The sequence below is a fragment of the Sceloporus undulatus genome, chromosome 1, assembly GCF_019175285.1.
Source record: "Sceloporus undulatus isolate JIND9_A2432 ecotype Alabama chromosome 1, SceUnd_v1.1, whole genome shotgun sequence".
Classification (NCBI taxonomy): Eukaryota; Metazoa; Chordata; class Lepidosauria; order Squamata; family Phrynosomatidae; genus Sceloporus; species Sceloporus undulatus.
This window is the reverse complement of record NC_056522.1, coordinates 169105528-169128532: the sequence shown is the minus strand read 5'-3', so window position 1 is coordinate 169128532 and position 23005 is coordinate 169105528. Positions and strand designations below refer to the sequence as shown.

Sequence of the window (23005 nt, the reverse complement as noted above, 5' to 3'; positions counted from 1 at the left end):
GGCCCCTCCTTACTTATCTGACCTTCTTTCTCCTTACATTCCTACTCGCACCCTCCGCTCTGGTAGTCAAGGTCTCCTGTCACAGTATAGGACTACCACTGCCCCCTCCCGAATTCGTCCCTTCTCGCTTGCTGCCCCTTATTCCTGGAACCTTCTTCCCCCACATGCACACTTCATCACTTCTCTACCCAGTTTCAAAACTGAGTTAAAGACTATATTGTTTAGAGAAGTGTTCCCAGAGGCCTCTCTGACCCATGAAGCCTCTTTTTAACCATCCATTAAGAAGCCAAGCCCTTACTCCAGTCCATCTGCCTTGGTCCAGGCCTCGGAGGTGGAGAAGATCTGCTGGACCTGATCCTATTCTCCACCACCACTCCCTTCTCCTTTTGTGCTGTGTCTTTTTAGATTGTAAGCCTGAGGGCAGGGAACCGTCTGACTAAAAGATTGTATGTACAGCGCTGTGTAAATTTACAGCGCTTTATAAATAAAGGATAATAATAATAATAATAATGAGTCAACAGTGCAATGCGGCAGCTAAAAAGGCCAATGCAATTTTAGGCTGCATCAATAAAAGTATAGTGTCTAGATCAAGAGAAGTAATAGTGCCACTGTATTCTGCTTTGGTCAGGCCCCACCTGGAATATTGTGTCCAGTTCTGGGCGCCACAATTCAAAAAGGACATTGAGAAACTGGAGCGTGTCCAAAGGAGGGCGACTAAAATGGTGAAAGGTCTGGAAACCATGTCCTATGAGGAACAACTTGGGGAGCTGGGGATGTTTAGCCTGGAGAAGAGACGGTTAAGAGGTGATATGATAGCTCTGTTTAAATATTTGAAAGGATGTCATATTGAGGAGGGAGCAAGCTTGTTTTCTGCTGCTCCAGAGAACAGGACCCGGAATAATGGATGCAAGCTGCAGGAAAAGAGATTCCACCTCAACATTAGGAAGAACTTCCTGACAGTAAGGGCTGTTCATCAGTGGAACAAACTCCCTCGGAGTGTAGTGGAGTCTCCTTCCTTGGAGGTCTTTAAGCAGAGGCTAGATGGCCATCTATTGGGGATGCTTTGATTGGATTTCCTGCATGGCAGGGGGTTGGACTGGATGGCCCGTGCGGTCTCTTCCAACTCTATGATTCTATGAAATTGAGCCATGAATTTCAAGGGGCTAAAAGATGTGCACACAAAAATACAACAATGGCTGTGCACTGACATTTTGCAGAGAAATGGGAATGTGCTTTTTAACGGCTTGTAAAAATGATAGGATTTTGGCATCAAGAAGAACTGTGACCCTGGATCAGGTGAGATGGGACAGTCATCCTCCTAGGCCAGTATCTTACTTCCACTGCTCTGGGAAGCCCCCCACCTCATTTTTAGCCCCCTTCATTGGGACAGCTGGCCCTCTGTATCCCCTCTGTATGGCCCTCTGCATCCATAGATTCCACCATCCACAGCTTGAAAATATCCCAAATTATTTTTTCCCAAAAAGCAAAGCTTGATTTTGCCATTTTATACAAGGGGCACCATTTTACTACACCATTGTATACAATGGGATTTGAATATTCATGGAGTTTGGTATCCATGGGGGCGGGGTTGTGGAACCAAACTCCAGTGGATACCAAGGGTCCATAGTATTTACAGGTGGATCATGCCTAGTAGCTTATGATCCACTTGTCCTCCTTGTCATGTGCCTGTTATCATTTTTCTACACTAAAAAGTCCCAGACACATTGGCCTAAATCCATTTTAACACTAGAAAACTGAACTTCCCCTCTAGTGTAGTTGCATTGGATTACACTTTTGAGAAAGCCGTTGTGCAAAGTACTTGTGCAAGAGTTTGCACAAGTGGCTGTTTAAAGTGTTGTGCAACTACAGTGCAGCCTCGCCATACATGGGCGCATTATATGTGGCTTCCAGCTTATGCCGAAGCAGTGCACCAATTCAAGTAATGGCCAGTTCAAGCCATGGGTTTGCGCGCTGCCCTGAGCTGCGAGCACGTGGCCCCATTGTTTTTAAGGGAGCACTAGCATATGTGGATTTCCCCTTACACAGGGGGATCTGGAACGGATCCCCGCGTAAGAGGAGGAGCCATTGTACTTGTGCAACTGCTTGCAACCAGAACTATACTGGATACCATCTTTGTGCTATCCCTGAACATGCACAGTCACTAATACAGCACATCTTTGTGTTAACTCAATAGCCTAATTGGATACAGGATTTAGTGTCTTTCTCATATGGTACAGTACGTGCTCCAAAATCCTAGTCATTTTTAGTTGCCCTATTCTAGTACTGCTATGACATTCTTATATCATAGGGCTATCAGAACTACTCCCAATATTTCCAGGACAGATTTTTTTATAATGACATTATGGTAGCGGCTGTTTATTGGACACCCTCACGTGTCATTCATGTGTCATGATATCATGAGCCAAATGAACACCATGGCTCTCTCTCAATGGCTTTAGCTTTCTCTCCCTGACAAGTTGGTGTTCTCATCTTTGGTTACATTAAGGCATTCTACACACCTTTATCCCTTCATCTCCAGGTAGTCCTTGATCTCCAGCACCACCAGCATAACCATCAGAACCCTAAAAAGAAATTAAAGGAAAGAACTTTTTGCAAACCTGATTTGTGAGGAATGTTTTTCAGAAAATAAAGCACAAGCAAAAGAACCAGATAAAAGAATTTACAGACCATACAACATTTAAGTAAAGAGAAAACTGTGCCTTCCCTCCCTGATGCCCACCTCTGGTAGAACATGAGCATTTTCTTACCCTGTCGCCTGGGTCTCCTTTGCAGCCAGGAGGTCCAATACGTCCCAGTTTGCCCTGAAGAGATCACAAATAAAAACAGAGGAGATGGTGAACATTATTCTCCTCACATATGATCCAACCTTCATCTACGTATTTATCTGATTTTAATGAATGCCCGACTTTAATTATTCCAAGACAGCTTCTCACGCTGATGGAAGCACAACATAATACTAAGCTAAAAAGGAAGGTAGGAGAAAGGCTACCAAAACTGTTGGAAGTTGTAGAAGTTGGGTTATGAAACAATCAGGTGCCACTTCTACAGACACCTCTTGTCTGAGGAGCAAAGGACATAATGCTGCCTTCTTATCTCTTGCCCTTATGTGTCTACAACTTCTTTTTGACTTAATACTATCCTGGCATTTCTTGTCAAGATTTATTCAGAAGAGGTTTGCAATTGCCTTCCTCTCACATTGTGAGACAGTGACTTCCCTAAGATCACCCGAAGGGTTTCCATGACTGAGTGGGGATTTCAACCCTGGTTTCTCAGAGTCCTAGGCCAACACTCAAACCACTACATTACACTGGCTTTCCATCTGTGTGCACCCTGAATATGATGAAATGACAATACAGTATGGATATTATAACACTTCAAGACAGGGAGAAAGCAATTGAAAAGCTACCTACTCTTATGATGAAGAATGAATTGCATTACCTATCTGGCCTTCAACTTTTGGAATTTACTTCCTTTGAAACAGTATAATCAAAATACCTAGTGTACTGAGTAGCTTTACCTTTTGTCCATCAGTGCCATTCCTTCCAGCAAAGCCACCAGACCCCTAAAACAAAAGAGCCAGAGCATTAGAAATAGTTTTCACTGTAAATCCAGAGCTAGAATCATTGGCAGCATTCAAAGGTTGGGCCTACCTTTCGTCCATCTCCTCCAAACTCTCCCTGTAAAAGACAAGTGGAAAGAGAACAATAATGAGTAATTCCTGTTTACTAAAACAAAAGGTTACAGTAGCATAGTAGATGGCTAAGAAATTATTTGGGATATAAATTGTGGAGTTCTCCATTACTCAAACAAAGATTTAATGTAGTGTTCTTCCTATTCTGACACCCATTATTTTACAATGGAGATGTAGTATGTACATGCAATTTACTAAGCACTGACCTTTCAGGTTATGTTGGAAGGGACATTAATTGGACTTATGCCTTGAATTGCTCACCCTTCAGAATTATTCCTGTTCTAAAATGATCACTGCACATTGCACATATCATTATTCTCTCTTTTAAATGTATGCAAATTTACTGTTTCCTATGAAATCATCTGATGTAGTACCTGTAGTTAAAACACCTTACCTTTTCTCCTTTTAGTCCACGGATACCCTATGGAAGGAACAAAGTATGTTAGTATATGTTAAGCTATACGCCACTGGTTTTGACTTCCTCCTTTATTTTGCTATTATATTCTACAATGGGCTCATTTAATTTATGGTTATTTAAATAATTAATTTAATTCACTTTCATGTAAGAGGTCAATTTTAAATAAACGATTTAAAAGCATTTTTTAGCTTTATAAGAGATACATTTCAAATATATCAAATATGTATGCTGATTGTGAAAAACAAAATGCATTTCACATGCCTCATGTATGTTAAAATTTATACCTGAAATTGTGAAATTCAGTTTTTCTGGTTGGGCTGCTCTATATATATAAAAAAATTACCAGCTCGAGTCTGCATTTCCATAAAGTTCTAGGTCAATGGTTGCTAGCTACTAGGCAGAACATAGTTCCACACAAATACACACACACACACACACACAGAGATAGTTACATTCATATTAAATATTTATGATGTTTGAAGAAAACAGATTAACTTCATTTTCATACCTATATGGGCTAACCGTCAAAAAAGTTAGGTGTGGCTTTGTCTCATTTCTTTACATACAAAAATGGATTTGGTTAATGCAAGGCCAAACCAGGGATCTGAAGGATTCTGGCTCATTGCTTATAAGCAGCTTGCGCACTGTCAGACCACAACCACTTGGTTCCTTCCTGCAAGAGTGGATCTTATCTCTCCCCTTTTTAATCTGGTTTAAGTCTCCCGGGCTGGAGCTGGGACGCAGGATGAAGGTGGTGATTATCGCTCACTAAATCACTGCCGAAGCACTGGCTGCCATCAGCCTGGGTAAACTGAGCTCTGCAGTATAAGGATTTGTCTATAGGTTTGTCTGTCTGTGTGAGTGAGCTGATTAAAGTCATATTTCAATTCATGTAGCTGAATGTGTATTGCAAAAAAGCTATGCCTCCAAGAGTGATAACTGTATGTATGTATATGTGTGTATGTGGGTGTTTGTGTGTGTATATATAAATAATTATTGAGCATTACAAAATTTTCCTCAGAGAAATAAGAAGAGTGTGAGCACCTGGGATAAATCTGCTACAGATGAATTAAAATTAAGAACATGTTTAATAATATGTTAGAAAGCTCTTGTGGACAGGAGAGATTTCTTCTGGGCAAAACATCTGTCCCATTTCTCCCCCTTTTCTGTTTCTATTCTTTTTCAGAATTAAGAAAAACTATAGGTGAATTAAGAAACACATAGGTGGCCCGGGCCCCAATTACAGTGGTCCCTTGCTATCTGTGGGAGAGCTATTCTGCCCCCCTCCCCCCCACAGACAGGAAAAAACATGGATGCTCAAATCCATTGTTTTCAATGGCGTGCATCCACACACAATCCATTGTTTTCAATGGCGTGCACCCACACACATCCATTTAAGAATCCAGTACTTGCCATTGCAGAAGCTCATATCTGCAGATGGGAAGATGGTGTGGGAGAACTGTACATCACATTTCAGATGGGCCCAGGGCATGTCTACTTTCCTTTCCATTCCAACAAAAAATAGGTATAGAAACCTATTGGGATTCTGGATGTTCACAGGTGGAATTGCTATCCTGTGTCCAATAAGCAGAAGAAATTCAATGACATAGAGCTGCCAGGACACCCATGAGTGTGATCTGCAACACTCATTTCTTGATCACCTTAACAGATACTGGCCTTCTTAGAGAAAATTTATCTGCGGCCCAAAACAGATGGGCCAAAAATGCAGAGCGCGGCTGCTCTGACGCCAATTGTGCCAGACCTGTGGCAACCACATGGCCCCAGCCCCAATCCAGGCTGCCACTGTGGACCTGAACTGGGCCAGCAGAAGGAGGGATCTTGTCTGCTTCTTTTTGACCCGGTTCTTCCATGAAGACTGGGCCTTGGTGTCGCTTCCAGCTGTGTTCAGGATGTGCGTCATCTAAATGCTATGCCTAAAATGCAGCCAGAAACCGCATCATTTTGCCTGTCAGTTTGGGGCACGTATGACTCTCACATCATTTGGAAGTTTGGAACTGTTGTTTTCCTGTCATCCAGTGTTTTTTGTGTCAATCCTACTTTGTGTGGAATTTGTAACATGCTCTCCACGTGGGTGCTGTGTTCCAGGGGAAAACAGCACTTCCCTTTATCCCACCTCCTGTCTGAGAATGTTCCCTACACTCCAGTCTAGAAGAAATGTCAAAGTCTAACAGTTAGTATTTCAAATACTCTTATGCATCAAGGAATGGATCTTCCATCAACCTTATAGTCATTTACTTGCCTATCATAAGTCCCTGTAAAGTTTTCTGTCACAGCTCATTATTCTTCCTCTGTCCTGAATGCTTCTGGGTACAATGCTATGACCTGCTCTGTTGCTTGTTGGAAATGCATCAACGGTTAGCAGTTAAAGAGTTAAATATGTCTTGGAGACAGCACTAGTGATAGGATTAAACAGTTTTCAGTCTCCTTGCCTCTTATCTATTAGAATTAGTGTGAGGCACTAATTCTAATACTATCCACTAATCCTATTTCAGTGTTAGTGTAGCACATTTAGAGAGCATTCCTGTCTCAAACAGAGTTAGCTTGTTTCTTTAGTCACTGATGTTTTTACACCTTAATCAAAATCTGCATACACATACTCTCCATCACTGCGGAAGATGCTGGTTACTGAAGAGCTGCTTAAATGGTCATTTTAAAATGGTATCATCTTTCTTAGACATATATACAAGGATAAAAGCTTAAACATGAGGCACAAAATTACTTACCTTGGGACCAGGATATCCAATCGGACCTTCAATTCCTGGGTCACCCTATGAAAAAACCCAAAAACTATTATTAACTGTAATAATTTAAATAGTTTATCAAGACTTCCATCCTACACACACACATACTCAGAGGTAAGTCCCTTTGAACTCAGTGGAAGGTACCTCTAAGTTGATGTTTAGGACTGAGTCCTGAATTCTGTTGCTAGTCTCAAGTACAGTAGGCTCATTGAATTAACAGGACTTAACACTATGTCGACTCATCATTCAATAATAAACCGGTAATTTATTCAATGGGCCTACTCTATTTTGGGTTACCCTATAGGATTTAAGCCTGCATATGCAGTACTTTACAATCAGGTCACTCATCATTGCAAAACATATACATCATGGACTGGTATTTCTGTTATTCTAGCAACAGTGAACTGAATTGGTAAGATACAGATTTTTAAAAAGTTGAAAGACGCTTAATAATAATAATAATAATAATAATAATAATAATAATAATAAAATTTATTTGTATCCCGCCCCTCTGAGAACAATCGGGGCGGCTAACAAAGTTAAAAATACAGCACATATAAAATCCCTGGTGCCCTCCCCTCCTTAAAAAAAGTATTAAATCCAATACAGAATTTAAAACAAGCAAAAACCAACAAAAACATACAAATTAAAAACTGACCAAAAGGTCAACAACATCACATCAGCAAACCATCAGTGGGAGCGGCAGTATCTTATTCCCAGACATTTTTTCTGCTTGAAATACATGCCACAAGGGCACCTCCTGCCACAGTCCCAACTGGACCACATCAAGGAGCAGATTTTTTCCGCTTCTCTCAAAGCCATTTTTTGGCCACCTTCAGGCTTCCAGGTGATCCAGGGCATGTGTTGTGTAAACACCATGCCCCCCCACCCCCCAGAGTGGCCAGAAGTCACCCCCGTCTGCCTGTCTGTTTTGGGCCTTAGTTTGGCCCTAATGTATTAATAATGTTTCATAGTAAAGCCATTGCAGAGAAACAAAGTGCAGCTGGATGAAGTGACCAGTGATGGGACAAATGAGTGTTAAAGAGACTGGCAGTTCTTTGACACTGCAGAAATAAAGCAGCTTGACATTACTTTAACTGTCACGACTCCAATCTGTGGAATCCTGAGATTTGTAGTTTGGTGAAATTTTCAGAACAGGAATATGGCAGTTTTATTTATGCAGTGTGGACACACCCTAGGCATCTTACAGATTAGTACATTTCAATACAATTTTCAGATGCCCTCACCCCTGCCCCAAGGCCTATTCCTTGTTACAATTCAAAAGAGAGAAATGAGTATGGTGTCAGTAGATTTATTTAGGTCTTAATGATTTCCATTTGCTCACCTGTCGTCCTTTAAGACCAGGAACTCCCGGAGCGCCCATGTTACCCTTCGCACCCTAAACAAATCAAAGAAATAAATCAGAGTCAGAGCAGCATTTCTTATGTTTTACCCCTTGTAAGAAGCTGGCCATTTCAGCAGTTTACAGAGACCAAAATATCTGGGCTGGGTGATGCTTCACTGAGATGTGGAATGAAGTCTTTCAGAGTAGTTTTCCGTAGCTTAGCATTCTCCAGAGTGTGTTGAACGATAACACTCATCATCCCTAACAATGACCACGGTAGCTGGGGATGATGGAAATTTCAGCTCAACATATTTAGAAGGCGCGAGGTTATCTTAGCAGGTTCAACCACACCAGATTTCATACAGCACGACAAAAGAAACAAGTTATATTAAGGGCACTATCTAGGAGACTGGGAGAAACCCCATGCAACAGCAGAATGTGTACAGGTACCTGAGTAACAATGACACATACACAATCTGCAAGTAAAAGTTGTGTTCTCTACAAATATGGACTTCAAGATTTTATATGCATAACATTTTTTAAAATCACTGAGCCAAGAGGCTTCTAAGGTAGTTTGGTTCTGGAGCTTCTAGAAACATCTGCATCTTGTAATCTTGTTGCAAGTTATTTCTTGTAAGAAATTTCTTGCAAGAAATGCACTTGCTATTGCTATTTGTACTGCGACAGCATTTCTATTCCTTCTCATAAAATGCAAAAGGGCTTTTCATTCTTTATGTTCAGATTCTATGTTTTACCATACATTTTACCATAAGTGTTATGTTTTACCATAGTATTATATCACTGAGGATTTTATAAATGGAAAAAATTATAAAATACACATTTGAAAAGTTAAAGTGCAACCTTATCTATGCATACTCAGATGTTCAATGGGGTGAGTCTCAGGAAACTACAGGATTATAGCCTTAGTAAGTAATATTATATATTGCTCTTGCCAAATTGCCTTTGCTCTCATCAATCACCACACTCTGCAAAGCACATGGCAAGTTCAATGTGACTGAAAAAAGGTCAATCTAGCACTTTACATTCAGCTAGATATACAGGAAAGAAACATTTAATCCCCAAGACAGAGCACAATTATAGTGGAAGGGTTCCTCTTCTTATCTACTAAGCACACAATAGACTAGCTCCCTGTGCCTCATCAATAGAGACATACAGACTCATAAGTCACAAGTATGCATTCAAATGTTAGAAACAAAATGCTCCCCAATGTTGGGTATGCTTTAATTGAGAGTTCCTGCATGGTAGGTGTTGGACTGGATGGCCCTTGTGGTCTCTTCCAAATCTATGATTCTATTATTCTAGTTGCTGCACTTTCCTTTATATAGTGAATCTTGACACACATCAGTGGGCATTTTGTTTCTAACATTTGAGTGTGTACTTGTGACTTATGAGTAAGTATGTTTTTATTGATGAAGCAAAGGGAGCTATTCTCTGAGCCTCATCAAACTTCTATAGCACCTGTCAAGACCCAAGAGGGGTCAATGCTACTGCTTATGGAAGGGAGGAGAGGGAGGCAATTTAGACTATGAAGATGTGGTGGCTTTGGACTTCCAGGGGAGGGGAAAGGAACATATATTCTATCTGTGAGTATATTCTCATTTCTTCTCTCCTTCATCCTAAGACCAGGGGCTTCTTCACCATCTGAATTGCCTTTCAATTTCCTCCTCTCTCCAGTGCTAAATAGCAGCCCATCCCAATGGTCTGACAACTGCTGGAGCATGGGGAAGTCATGAGACTGTGTTGGCAAAACCTTGTGCTATGCCTCATTGACGTAAGATCTCAACCATTATATAATTTCTTTTCCAGTTCATGAAATATTATCTAAGCTATGGTCATGTTCTTGGCAAGCAAAGGACAACTCTCCCTTGAACCCTCTTATCTTGAAGACTCTCTATGGATAATTTACAGCCACTAAAGATATTTTTCTTCCCCATGGAGTTCCTTGGGAGAGAGATGATGTCCCAGGATGGTTTCTCTTCTCTATTATTCATATTATTCACACAGGTGAATATTATTCACTCAGGTCCTCTGGGAAGAACCTACTACAGTCAAGAAAATCCAGGTTGGTGGTGACTTCCCAGAGGACCTTTTCAATTGCTGCTCCAAAAATTTGGAATGATCTGCAAGACGAGACCGGCCAGATAACATCTCTGGATGCCTTCAAAAAGGCGATTAAAGTGGTCCTCTTCCGGTGGGCCTTCCTAGACTGACCTCTGATCAGGGTAGAATTATCGGCTTCCTTAATCATCCCCCTCTGTATTGCCTCTTGCGCCTTAATTTGTTTTAATTGATCATGTTTTTATTTATATGTTTTTTATTGTTATAATTTTATATTTGTAGGAGGGGTGGTAGGGGGGATGGGGGAATAAGGGAATGTTTTTGTTATTGCTTTTGTTTTGTATTTGATTTTACTGTTACTTGCCTTGCTCCTCAAAAGGGAGTGGTGGGATACAAATAAATAAATAAATAAATAAATAAATAAATAAATAAATAAATAAATAATTTATTACACTATGGTTACAGATGCTTTGGCAACAGCTTTGGGAGCTTTTTCAGACTGAAATGCAGCTAATAAATAATTTTAATGCATAAATAAATACTGACTAATTCCATGTAGCTTACCTTTTGTCCCCGAAAACCTTTTGGGCCAGGTGGACCTTCAATTTCTAGGCAGCTCATTTTGTAGCACTGCAACAAATCAAATGAAAAGTAGTTTAAACTTTCACAGTTTAAACTTGATGATTTTCTGCCTATGCTGTCACAAAAGAAATCTGCACACTCTTGGGCAAACTAGCTTTCATGTGTCAAGCCTTCAAATGTAATCATTTCCCATTCGTTTACAACATGTTGTTAGGCATCTCCTTCTGCTGTAACACATCTCCTAGAGCAGGGGATGCTAAGGGGATGAGGAGCAATTTTCATCACTGTGCCCTCCCACTACATACCACTAAGTTCATGCTGATCCTGAAGAGTGATAGTGGTTTCTGGTTTCAGTTTAGCTGATTTCAGCCCTGGTGGTAGTGGTTCTGGGGTTGTGAGTGTAAAATTAACCAAAATGCTGCATTTGGGAGCAGTTCTTGTGCAATTTGGGTGACTTTTGAGGGGTTTTGTGCAATTTGGGTGGCTTGTGAGTTCCCCCCCCCCTTTTTTTTGGTCTAAAATGCATTCTCAGTTTTTCTCAAAAACTTGGTGGCTTGGGGAGTGAAAAAAATGGTTAGCAGATGAACCTAATCCAGAGGCTGCACTTTCTACAGACCTGCCTTGGAGGGGATGATTAGGACTGCTACTATGCACTTGCAAGTCTCTTGCTAGGTATGTAAACTGTGTATCTTTTGTACAGGATTAAATGGCATACTACAGAATTTGTCTTTGTACAAACTGGTGAAGTGGTCCATAGCTAATTGATCAGCAAAGCCACTCAGTCGGATGATATGGATTTAGACAAATTTGCAGTGTGTATTTGTATAAAATGTATACATTTTGTAAGAAATAATTTTTCACTGAGTTAAATTTAATTTTCTCCTATGTAATTGTATATAGGTAGCATTTTCTTGAACCTATGGCTCTTTATCCTCTTCTGTGAAGATGCAGATGTGTGCAGCTTTTGACAGCAGTGTTTGAGTGTTTCTGTTCGGAAACAACTTGTGAAGGTACTTACCTCTCCATAGGCTTCATGTTTCTGTGTAGGAAAGAAAACATAGTGAATTAATTCAGTTAATTGTAAGAAAAAGTAAATTGTTACTGCTCATTCTCCCATACACATGTCAGACATGGCCTATTCCCTGAGTGAGTTTATGTAGTCATGGATTCTGACACAGAACCTGAGCAGGTACCTTGAATATCACAGCTCTCCACTTGGTAAAGGTTTTGCTACCCAGGCTTTATGGCTGCATACAAATGGTTATGCTTTGATCAAAGGAGAGGGGGTATTTTACTGAGAATGGATGGTGCAAGCAGGAAAATCTAAATGGATTGTAGAAGCCACAAAACAAGAGGAAAAGGTCAGAGCTCAGTTGTGGAGAGCATGTTTTGTCTGTAAAAGGAGTTCCCCACATTCAACCCCTGACATTTCAGACCAGTTTTGGAAATATCTCTGGTCAAGAGACTGGGCGGCCAATACTAATGCTCCTCTTAGGTAAGGCAAGCTTATGTGTTGCTCTAGTTGATGTACATTTGCTGAGCTTGAGTTTTTAGAATATGGATTACCCAGTTCTGCAGGCTACCCTTCTTCGGAAAGCTACCAGTTACCTTTGCTGACATAGGAAAGTAAAGCAATTTTTTTTTACATAAAGTCAGTACTCTGACTGACACATCATGCACGAGAAAAAACTTTGAAAAGTAGGTCAAATAAGCTTTTATGCCCACTATGCCCACTGAAAATGATTCAGATACTCCACTGAAATCACTAGGATGACTCATGCAAAGTTGCAAAGTTATATCAACCCGTCCTTAGCTTTGAAACTTGAGTTTCTTTGGGAAATTCTAGTAAATTTCTAATCTTTCTCTGTTCCACATGAAAAGACTGGTGTGGCCACTGGATGATCATGGGAGCCAGACACTCCTCTAAATAACCAAGAGGTATTTGAGAAATGGCCATTCTAGCTCTTTCTCTGTCCTTTCTTTCATATAATGAAAAATGGGGGGGGGGAGAAAAGAAAAAAGGAACGAACCCAACCTACTTAATACACCATGCTTAATGCTGCAGCTTTGGAATCAAGCCTTTTGCAGTTGGGGACAGCTGATTTCTTTCTTTCTTTCTTTTTTCTTTTACAATTTCCAAGGAATAGTTACATCAGAAAAATCTCTTGTCAAGGAGTAAGATTTGCCTTAGAGGACTATGATTTGGAAGTTCAAAGGAAGTTTACTACACTGTGGAGATGCAACCTTTTAGTTTCTGTCCAACATTTCAATAATACAACATTTCTTTTTCCAGTGAGAGGAGCTTTATCGTGGCTTTTCCCTTGGCATTGTCACCTAGCTATGAGATCAATTAGGGGTTATTATAATGTGTCTATATAAAGGGTAACTGTCATAAATAATTGACAATAGTCTCAGGACTAGTGGAATAGTGTGAACCTTTTGAAATCCAGCGGCAACCTTTGCTCTATTGTTGGCTGACCCTCTGCTCCCACACTGAATAACACTATCTAAATAAGACTTCATTAAATTAATTTTACTAATGTAAAATTATGAATTTTGATAAGTTGAGGATAAAACTTAGGGGCATGCAACAAAAGATGTAAAGGAACAAGTTACTGCCTTCATATAGAAATGTCTTATTCAGATCCTTCTTAACCCAATTCCTCTTGGCACTTTATTGAGGGGAAGCACCAAAGAGGTGCCGCCACCACTGTCATTTGCCCACCCAAGCATTCTAAAATACCAGAAGTAGGATCATGGTGAAAAGAGTTTAGGGGGTTGGTGCATCTTTTGAGTGCTCCCAGGGTGAAGTAAGCTCATACCTTTTGGTCTACTCAGAGAAGAAGAGTTAAAATACACTATTTACAGTGACCCATGGATACATTGGGGTTAATTTTTGACAAAAATTTCTAGACTTATACATGAGCATATACAGTACTTAAACATCTGTGGCAGGGATGGATCCCCAGACATTTTGAACTACAGCTCACATAAACCCTTGCCATTGGCCAAGCTGGATAGGATAGAGTGGAGATGTAGGCCAAATGTCTGAAATGAATTCTTGGTCTGTGGAACTAAGGGGCAAAACAGTCTGCTCAAAAAAGGTGGGTTGGGACTGCTCTGGAGCTGCTTGTCCTGGCAAGCACATGCATGTGGCCTCATACTGGCCCATCATCAATGTTTTAAAGCAGCTTTGGAAAAGGAGTGGTTTTTTACTGCTCTTTGTCAGAGCGACTTTTCTGGATTGGGGTGGCTTCAGAGTGGCTTGGGGGCATACATCAAGCCACCTAAACGCAGGATTTTTACACTTGTCTGTTTGGAGCTATTCTTCAGTTACTCATCCTACTATTCTTCACTAGTTCTATACAGATTGATGGGGTGGGTGGGAAGCTGCCTTTTCCTCCAGCAGTTGATGGCCATAAGTGGCCAAGAGTGGAACAACATCTTTTCCCTAAATGGATAAGGAGTACTATAGGCTATTGTAAAATATTAAAATTCTTACCATAACTTGGATGATCCTATCAATGGTGTCAGTATCTACTTCGATGGTATCTTTTTTTGTGGTAGCATAGTTGTTACGATAAAGTTCATGAGGAGAATTGGCAATTTCTCGGAGCCCCTGTTCATAGATGTTCTGGCTGGGGGCCACAGCAAAGAGCTTGATCCCTGCATCTCGTGCGCGTTCAGCTTGCAGCTTCATTCCCCCACAGGGGCTCCCTGTGACATGGCCATCAGTGATCACAACTGCATAGTTAGTCACCCCTGGGGCTGTATTGGCAAGTATCTGTGCAGTCATGTTGGAGAGAGCACAGTCCGTGAAAGTGCCCCGCCCGATATACTGAATGTTCTTCAACTTATCAAGGTATATTTCTTTGCTGTTAGTGAAATCGCTGTAGAAAATGACAACATCTGAAAAATGAAGTCCTGCAAATTGCCAAGTGATGGACACCTGGTTCTGGTACATCTCATTTTCCAACCTAGTGATGAATTCAGGGATAAAGCGTTTGATGTGGTCCACAAGGCTCTGGATGGGCACAGTCTGCAGGGCGATGCTCTCAGATGTGTCAATCACAAAGTACACTCTGATGGGACAGTCAGGTTTATCTGGACAGAGAGAAAGCAAGAAAGAATGTGCTGAGGAGACCTGGGTGCCACCCACTCAGCAGTATGTTACTTGGACTTGCCAGATGTCATCATTCGGGGTCCTGGGTGTTTGAGGGTCTGTACACCTTCTCATTTCATTAGCATAGTAGCTAATGGACAGGCTTAAAAATCAGGAAACTGCGGATGTGCACTTTAAGGCATGAACCCTTTAGCATTCTCTCTCTCTCTCTCTCTCTCTCTCTCACACACACACACACACACACACTTTATTGCACCACCTCTGGTGCTCGACTTACCTCTTCCGAATTGGGCTCAAATTCGGAAGTTATGCTGATTTTACTGCATTGACATTTTCCTCAAAATGACTTCCTCTTCCCTCCAGTGTTGAATTTGGCCCCCGTAAGTCACTTTGGTGGCCATTTTTTCTGAATAGGAAGCTTTGGAATTGGAAAAAATGGCTGCCGAAGTGACTTATGGTACAATAATGTCCATATTTAGAATATAGAGGGAATAATACTGATTTACCTTGGAGGACTGTGGTGATAATTGCTGTTATAGCCTGATATCCTGTTGAATAGTCCCAACTAGAGTAAACAGGGCCTAAATACCCTAAAGGCATCAAATCCTATCTGATCTTGGAAGCTAAGCAAGGCTGACTCTGGTTAGTACTTAGATGTGAAAACGGCAATGAATCCCAAGTGTTGAGCAATATTTCAGAGGAAGAAAGAGACAAAACCACCTCTGAGTATCCCTTGCCTAAGAAACCCTATGAAATTCACAGGGTCACCATATGTCAACGGGTGACTTGAAGACACATATTCACACAGAGGGAGTAAACCCATTAAATAAATTGCTGAATGGTGAATCAACACAAATATAAACCTAATGGATTCAGCAGGTCTACTATAGTTGGACTAAAAGAGGATTTAGGCCATAAACTGTGTAAAGTACTTTGAACAATGAACATTAAAACTATATAAAATACTAATAATTATTTTAATTTGTGTTATATTATTGATTCCCACCAGGAAATGTTATGGAACCAAATACTGCTGTCTTTGGGTCTTCTTATATCTGTGATGTCTAGCCTCACCAGGAAAGATTCTCAGCTATACTCAGTATCCCAACAACTCAGTGAATGATTAAATAAAACCCCCCACAAAATGCAGACATTAGATTTAAAAGGTAAAAAAATCATGGATGCCTACAATTTCTCTTTCTGCCCTGTATCTCTCATGCCCTGCCAAACTCAAAAGAGAGATGGTTCCACCTCCTTGAGAGCAGGGAGGCTGGAAGAATTGTTAGACCACACAGGCCCAGTGGCTTAACTGCTCATTCTGCAACAACACTCAGTTAAACTTTCTTATACAGTTAAAACTAAAATCTAAGCTACAAGGCACTATCTTTATAGTGGCAGCAGTCTCCTTTATAACCCCTGATCTCACAGGTAACAACTGTATACCATGTGTGTTCCCCACCCCGGCTACTTATGAATCAGTGCCAGTCCTCACCTGACTGTCTGCATATGTTAAACAGCAGCTCATGACAGTGTAGGTTTCAGTGACCATGCAACAAAGGATGGTTGTGCAAATGCCCTCCCCTCCTTATTTATCTATATGTATTATTATTATTATTATTATTATTATTATTATTATTGTTGTTGTTGTTGTTGTTGTTGTTGTTGTTTATTTCTATAGCGCTGTAAATGTACACAATGCTGTACATACAGATAATCAATCAATAAAAATATAAAACCTGCCCATGGCTTACAATCTACAAAATACATATAAACAGTAGCTAGTAATATAAAATAGAATTAGTTAAAAAAACAGGCAACAATCAAAACATCAACATCTACTATCTACTATCTAATCAAATATCAGATAAATATTCATACAATGCCTGTATGTATAGGAATCTGGACTGTCTTGCATACATTCCCTGTTTCTTCCAGGGTGGAACTTGGGCCAGCATGCACAGTATTCCAGAGTAGCCTCCCATCTCTGCACCTGTCAGACCCAGACCCACTTGAGTGCTTCAGCAAAGTTGCTACTCAGAAGTCCCATTGAAAGGGGCACAAGAAAATTTTAGTTGAAAATGAGTAATGGTTCATTGGGCCCAGAGCCCTCATTCCCACAATGCTTAGCTAGATGCTTTCGTAAAGCCCACAGAGGTCTCCTGGTTTGTTTGCTCTTCTCCATACAGTAACAGCTCTTGGGGGGTGATTATGCTACCTTCCTTCCTCTCCCATGAGCTCCAAAAAGGAATCTCTCTAAACTGAATGAATAAACAAAATGGCAAGTGAGGTTCAAATTAAGTAAATGATTGGCAACACTAGGTGGAAGAGAGCTCAATGACCTTACTGGTAGGCAATATATGCAGACAGTAGAACCAGTGGTCAGTCTGAACTACACTGATTCTGGCAGGTGGTCAGTGCCATTCACTTGCATGGCACTGATCCAACTGCTCTCTGCCATTACCATTGACACACAGTGTGTTGCATTGTTCCTCTGCTTTTTTGGGAGGTAAATGTCTGAAAACTCATGCCAATAGTCATCTAAATGTTGTTGATATGTGTAATCAAGTCAGCATTGGCCTGTGGCAACCATATGAATGAGAGACCCCTAGGGTTACTGGTCATCAACAGCTCTGTTCATGTTCTGCAAAGTTAGGGCTGTGGCATCCTTGATTTAATCCATCCTCCTGCAATGTGGTATACCTGGTACAGACTGAAGGTAAAGATACCATGAAGACTATGGAATAAAAGAAACTCATGGATATCATCTACCCTAAACTACTCAAATATGCAAATACAGAGCAAATACATAGCACAACACAGCTAAACCCATCCATGCAAAAGCAGCTAATATATTTCTTGAAACCTTGATATCCAAATCTGATATCTAGAAATAAAAGCAACAGATGATGTTATTTCATCCATCTTCTGAAAAATATGTTAAAGTCAACTTCCTAAAAAGTAGAAAAAAGCTCATTGGCTAATATGGGGATTATTGCAGCTGTGCAATTGTAAGAGACACAGAATTTCTACTAAGTGTGATGGCAAAAAAGTGTGAAAGGAAGGACACTGAAGTAGGCAAGCTTTGTTGTGGTGTTTTTACCTGCACAGGAAGATGCTCCAACAATCACATCATCATCGTTTTGAGCATGCAGTGGAATTAGAGTTGTGTAGAGCAGAAGAGCTAAAAAGGCTTCTGAGAACATCTTAGCGAATGGGCTACAGACTTTCAGTCCTGTCAAGAGAGAGTCAACATAAGTATCACAGGCAGTGCAATATTTTAATACATACTTTATTCTCACATTTTCTTCTGAATAGACTGGAGGTGTACCTTTAATGTCAGGTTAGTAAAATTTACCCCAGATAAGATGAGAAACAGTGTGGTGCAGTGGTGTGACCATTTGTTTCAGACTCTGGGCAAACAAGGTTTGATTTTCTGCTCAGCTGTGGATACCCTTGGGCAACCCACACTCTCTCAGCCTCAAAGGAAGGCAAGGGTAAAAACCTCTGAACAAATCTTGCTAACAACACCCTACAACAGAGTTGTCAAAAGTTGGAGTTTATTTGACACTTGACAATAATCACAAAAAGAGCACATGTTAACTCAAGCCTAGTAGGAGACTTTTTTTCAGGAAGGACTTAAACAAGTTGTCCTTGGCTGTGCTTATTTCAGGAATCCACCAGAGTCATTCTTGGGTGTGGGGGTCTGTATATTTTTAGCATCCAGCTAGGTTGCTGAATACGTTGGCCATGCTGGATGGAACTGTCCAGGTAATGGTGAGGGAAACAATATGAAAGTTGTGTTTTTGAGAAGATGAGCCAGATAGTAGTGAACTTCCTTACACTTGTGCTTTCCTCCCCATTATCACACACTGTGGCTAAACCTAAATATGCAGCTAATGGAAAGAACGCCCCAAAGTTGGCAGATTCACTACTGTCTGGGTAATTCTATCAAACATGGGTGGGGTCAGTTCAAAAAGTAATACATCCCAAGCATAAATGCTATATTGTGCCACCAAATAGTGTCTATTCCATTTTAACTGCAAGGCACAGTGGATTCTTTGCACATATGATCTCTGACACCCTTCCTTCCTGTCAGGGATCTCTGCTAGCCTGGCTGGGAAATACCTATGAAAAGAGAACCAAAGGAACTGCTTCATGTCAGGGATGACAGCACCATCTTTTTTTTTTTTTTTAAAGAAGATGTAACCGCATTCATGACTAGTTGGGCTATGATCAGGAAAGTTAAATTTTCCAGAATAAGGCAGTGATGAACAGTCAGGGAAAGAATCCAGGGTTCTAGTCATGTTTGGTCCTCTTTGGGTGGCATGATACTGGGCAGAGATGTCCCTCATGATTGTGGCAATACTGAAAGCTATATAACACTGCTACTGTATAGGATTTTCAAACGCAAAGTACATAAAAGTGTTTCCCTCATTTTATTTTCACAAACATCAGAGAATATGACTTTGCAATCCTATTTTGATGGCTGGACCATTTTAGATAGGGTTTCACCTGTCAGGGAGCTTGGAGTGGAGAGTATCCAAATCTAATTCAAACATTTGATCCACCCCTACCATGCCCTTCATGTTGCAAACACGCCTATAAAGATTGTTTAAAAACTGGAGATGGATACAAATAGGATTGACTGAAGTGATGGAAGAGGTCTTTTAAAAAGGCACTTTCCAGATGGAAATTACTTTGGTGGAATTCAGCAAAGAGGAGTGTGCTTACAAACCATTAAACTTGCTGGATAAGGAATGTGTTTTAAGCCCTGCAGACCATTTATTATTACTAAGTATAGATTTAGAGCATTTTTCCTCAATCAAAACTCTGCAGCCAAGAGCATCTTGCAAAATATGTCCCTGCCCTCATGCTTCCAGCCTAAAAGACATGAGATACAAGGAAAAGGAACTGGGACAAAAAAATATGATCCCAGTTTGATTGTGTCTCTTCTCCTTCGGGGTTGGCCTTTTCCTCATTACCATTTCCCCATCTGCTTTTTTTCTTGTCCTTTTGCTCTCTGCTCACATGTTCAGTTGGAATCTGCTTCTTCACGTCTGCCCTCCCTTCTGAGCAGGCCATTTCCCCAGAAGCCCCTCTGGTGGCCATTGGGTTGGAGAAGGAAGGACCAGCATTGGGATCTTGAGGCTGGCAGCTCCTCAAGGCCTATGTGCTTCTTTTTGCCTTTCTGCCAACTGTGGTCTTCACAGGAAAAGGATCTCAGTAGCAGTCCAAATTTTCATCAAGCCAGCTGGTGATCATCCATGCCTACCAGGAACCAGAGCTTTTTGGACTATCGTTCTCAAAATCCCATAGCCAGCATGCTCACTAACTGTGTGGCTGGGTTGATTCTGGGAGCTACAGTCCAGAAAAAGTATCCTCCCCCCCCCCCCCCGTTTTTTCAGTAAGCATGCTTTGGGTTTGGCTCTCTGACCCCGCTCTTCAGAAGCCCTTCTGTTGGAACTGATCAAAAGCCCACTTGGGGCTTTTACAGGAACAGCACTAAGCTATGGCCTGTCTCCTGGGAATTTACAGGCAATGTGATGCCTCTATACATGGGAAGATGTTGGTATACCCTGTCCCTTGTTTCTCACTTCATGGTGCCATTTAGATTTAGTCAACCTCTGCCTGGCCCAAGGTTTTTCAGGTTTCCCAGTATTTGCAGGCCTCCACACTTTCCTTTGGTATAGTCCCTTAAACCCCTGCACCCTTTTCAGGCCAGTGTCCCCCAAACTGCATTGTTTGTGTATCCTGGAAGTGATTTCTATCTGAGCTATTACACTATCTCAGGACTACTAACAGCAAGACTTCCAAGAAATGAAGGCCTCCAACAATATTTGTGACCAAAGAGACCCTTGACAGGCAAACCTAATATTCTTGTAGAATACAGGCATTTCTCCACAGCAGAAACATTCAGCAAATATAAAACAATGAATTGTAATGGATGCTTAAATTGGAGTTCCTTCATCCAAGTTTTCATGCCAAGACCTGAGGCTTTTTCTTGACGAGGCCTCAGATGCTCTCTCTAATGCTGCACATTCAGATTTAAACTCTCTTTCCAGCTTCCCACTACATTTCCCCCAGTTCCTGTTTGTTTGAATGCTGCCCAAGAGAATATTTCATGCTGTTTTTATTAAATGTTTTGATGCAATTCTGCCTGTGGCTTTATAATCTGTATTATTAGCTTGAGCTAATAATATGTGCACTCTTGTCACTGCGGGAGTTTTCTGATCACAAAAACCAAATCAAGGCAAGGAAAAAAAAATCAACATCTTTTTAGAATAATCACCAAACCCACCTCAAGGTATGTGTTTGGAAGGGGTTTCGTGATTACGTTACACTCCTCACAAGTACGTGAAAGATAAATTCCAAGATACCAATTCTACGTAAACTGCTTGACTCCCTTCCCAGTTTCAGAGAGCTGTTCATATATCTTCGTATACACATCCTAACTGGGTACACAACAGAGCTCAAACAGCTGGCTTAAAGAGAGGTGTCAGTAATCTTCTTTAGAAACAAAGTGGAACAAAATCAGACATGGCACATGCAAGAAAAGAACTTGCTACTTGTCTCCTGTCTTATTTCTTTCCATGATATAACACTGGAGAAGAAAGTATAATATCACCAAAACCCCATAAAACAGTGATACCTTTATTGGGCCAACCAAAATACATATTATACAGGTGTAAGCTTTCAAAGCTCGATTGGCTTCAAAATTTATTGGGCCAATCAAAATGCATATTATATATGTTGCAAGCCTCAAAAGCTTTCAATATGTACAATGTGCATTTTGGTTGGCCCAGTAAAGATATCATTGTTTGGTGGATTTGGCATGATTTTGTACTTTGCTATATGGCCAACTCCGGAATACATTTACTGGAGAACAAATGATCACCAGTTAGAGAACTGCTGTGGCACATAAGTTCTGGAAAAACACAGTCTGCTCCATCCATTCCTGGAAATTATAATATGCTATTCAAATACTCTAGATATCTTTCAGTGAAGCATAATAACCAAGGCAGTGCCATAAACCAACTGGGGAAAAAGAAGTGATGTTAAAGTGGCAATATCCGAGAGGGAAAAGCATCCGCTTTCTAAGAGCAGTGGACATTTTCTGACCACACAGAATCCAGATCCATCTAGGAGTAGTTACACACAGAGACTTTTGCGAAATGAATGCTAGTAAATGGGCTGTAGGTGCTTAGCCAAAAGTGATATGTAGGTACTCATCCTACAGGAAAGGTAAACCATGGGGTGGGATCAAAAGCTGTTGAGAATGGATCAGCGATCACTTGTCCTGCCAGGAAAATAGGTAGCAATACAATATAAACCTCCCAGCCCAGTCCCAGGAGCAGCATTTATGGCCTTGCTTGCTTTAAAGCATTTGACCCCCGCAAATCAGACACGGCAAGAACACCACCCAAATGTCAACTTCTCATCAGAAACATCACGCCTGTCTCTGGGTACCTGATACATGCGTCAAAAAGCACAGCACATTTAATTCAAAAGAATGAGGTCAAGGCAAGAAAAGATCTGGAAGAGAAAGTGACAGCTTGCTTACCTGTCCAACAAGGAGATCATCAACACTTCTTTTTTTTGGAATGGGGAGATCAGTGGTAAAGGAAGCAATCTCTGGTTCTTCCTTTGATTTCAAAAGGGGCCCTGCCACTTTGAGGACCACTTTCCTTTACTTAATTTTGGAGTGGAGGGAAGGATCCCATCGGGCGTGGCAGAGGCTTCTCCAGCTGAAAACCTCTGCAGCTTCTCTGGCAGGAAAAAAAAGTCACTGCCTACTTTATAATTCTCCTCCTTCCCAGCTCGGTGCGAATTTTCCCTGGGAGACACTCCTTCAACTGGACGCAGGGTGGCGCTGTGGGTCCACCAATCCAGCCTCCAGCCAGGGAGGGGTGCCTTCTGCCAGACTCTCTCTCTCCCCCCTCCAAGAATGGGGCTAAGCAAGAGGGAAGCTGTTGTAATCTTGGCT

General features: G+C 41.0%; 1 protein-coding gene across 1 annotated transcript in view; it reads right to left on the bottom strand.

Annotated features, from left to right (window-relative positions):
- Positions 1 to 22783, bottom strand: part of COL6A2 (collagen type VI alpha 2 chain) — a 60986-nt gene extending 38203 nt beyond the window's left edge. The window contains 12 exon segments of the mRNA XM_042457821.1: positions 2520 to 2582; positions 2769 to 2822; positions 3539 to 3583; positions 3672 to 3698; positions 4107 to 4133; positions 6875 to 6919; positions 8238 to 8291; positions 10881 to 10946; positions 11917 to 11937; positions 14401 to 15002; positions 18122 to 18253; positions 22583 to 22783. Of these exon segments, the coding sequence (XP_042313755.1) occupies positions 2520 to 2582; positions 2769 to 2822; positions 3539 to 3583; positions 3672 to 3698; positions 4107 to 4133; positions 6875 to 6919; positions 8238 to 8291; positions 10881 to 10946; positions 11917 to 11937; positions 14401 to 15002; positions 18122 to 18224 (1107 nt within the window). The 5' untranslated portion in view covers positions 18225 to 18253; positions 22583 to 22783.
- Positions 22784 to 23005: the final 222 nt, after the last annotated feature.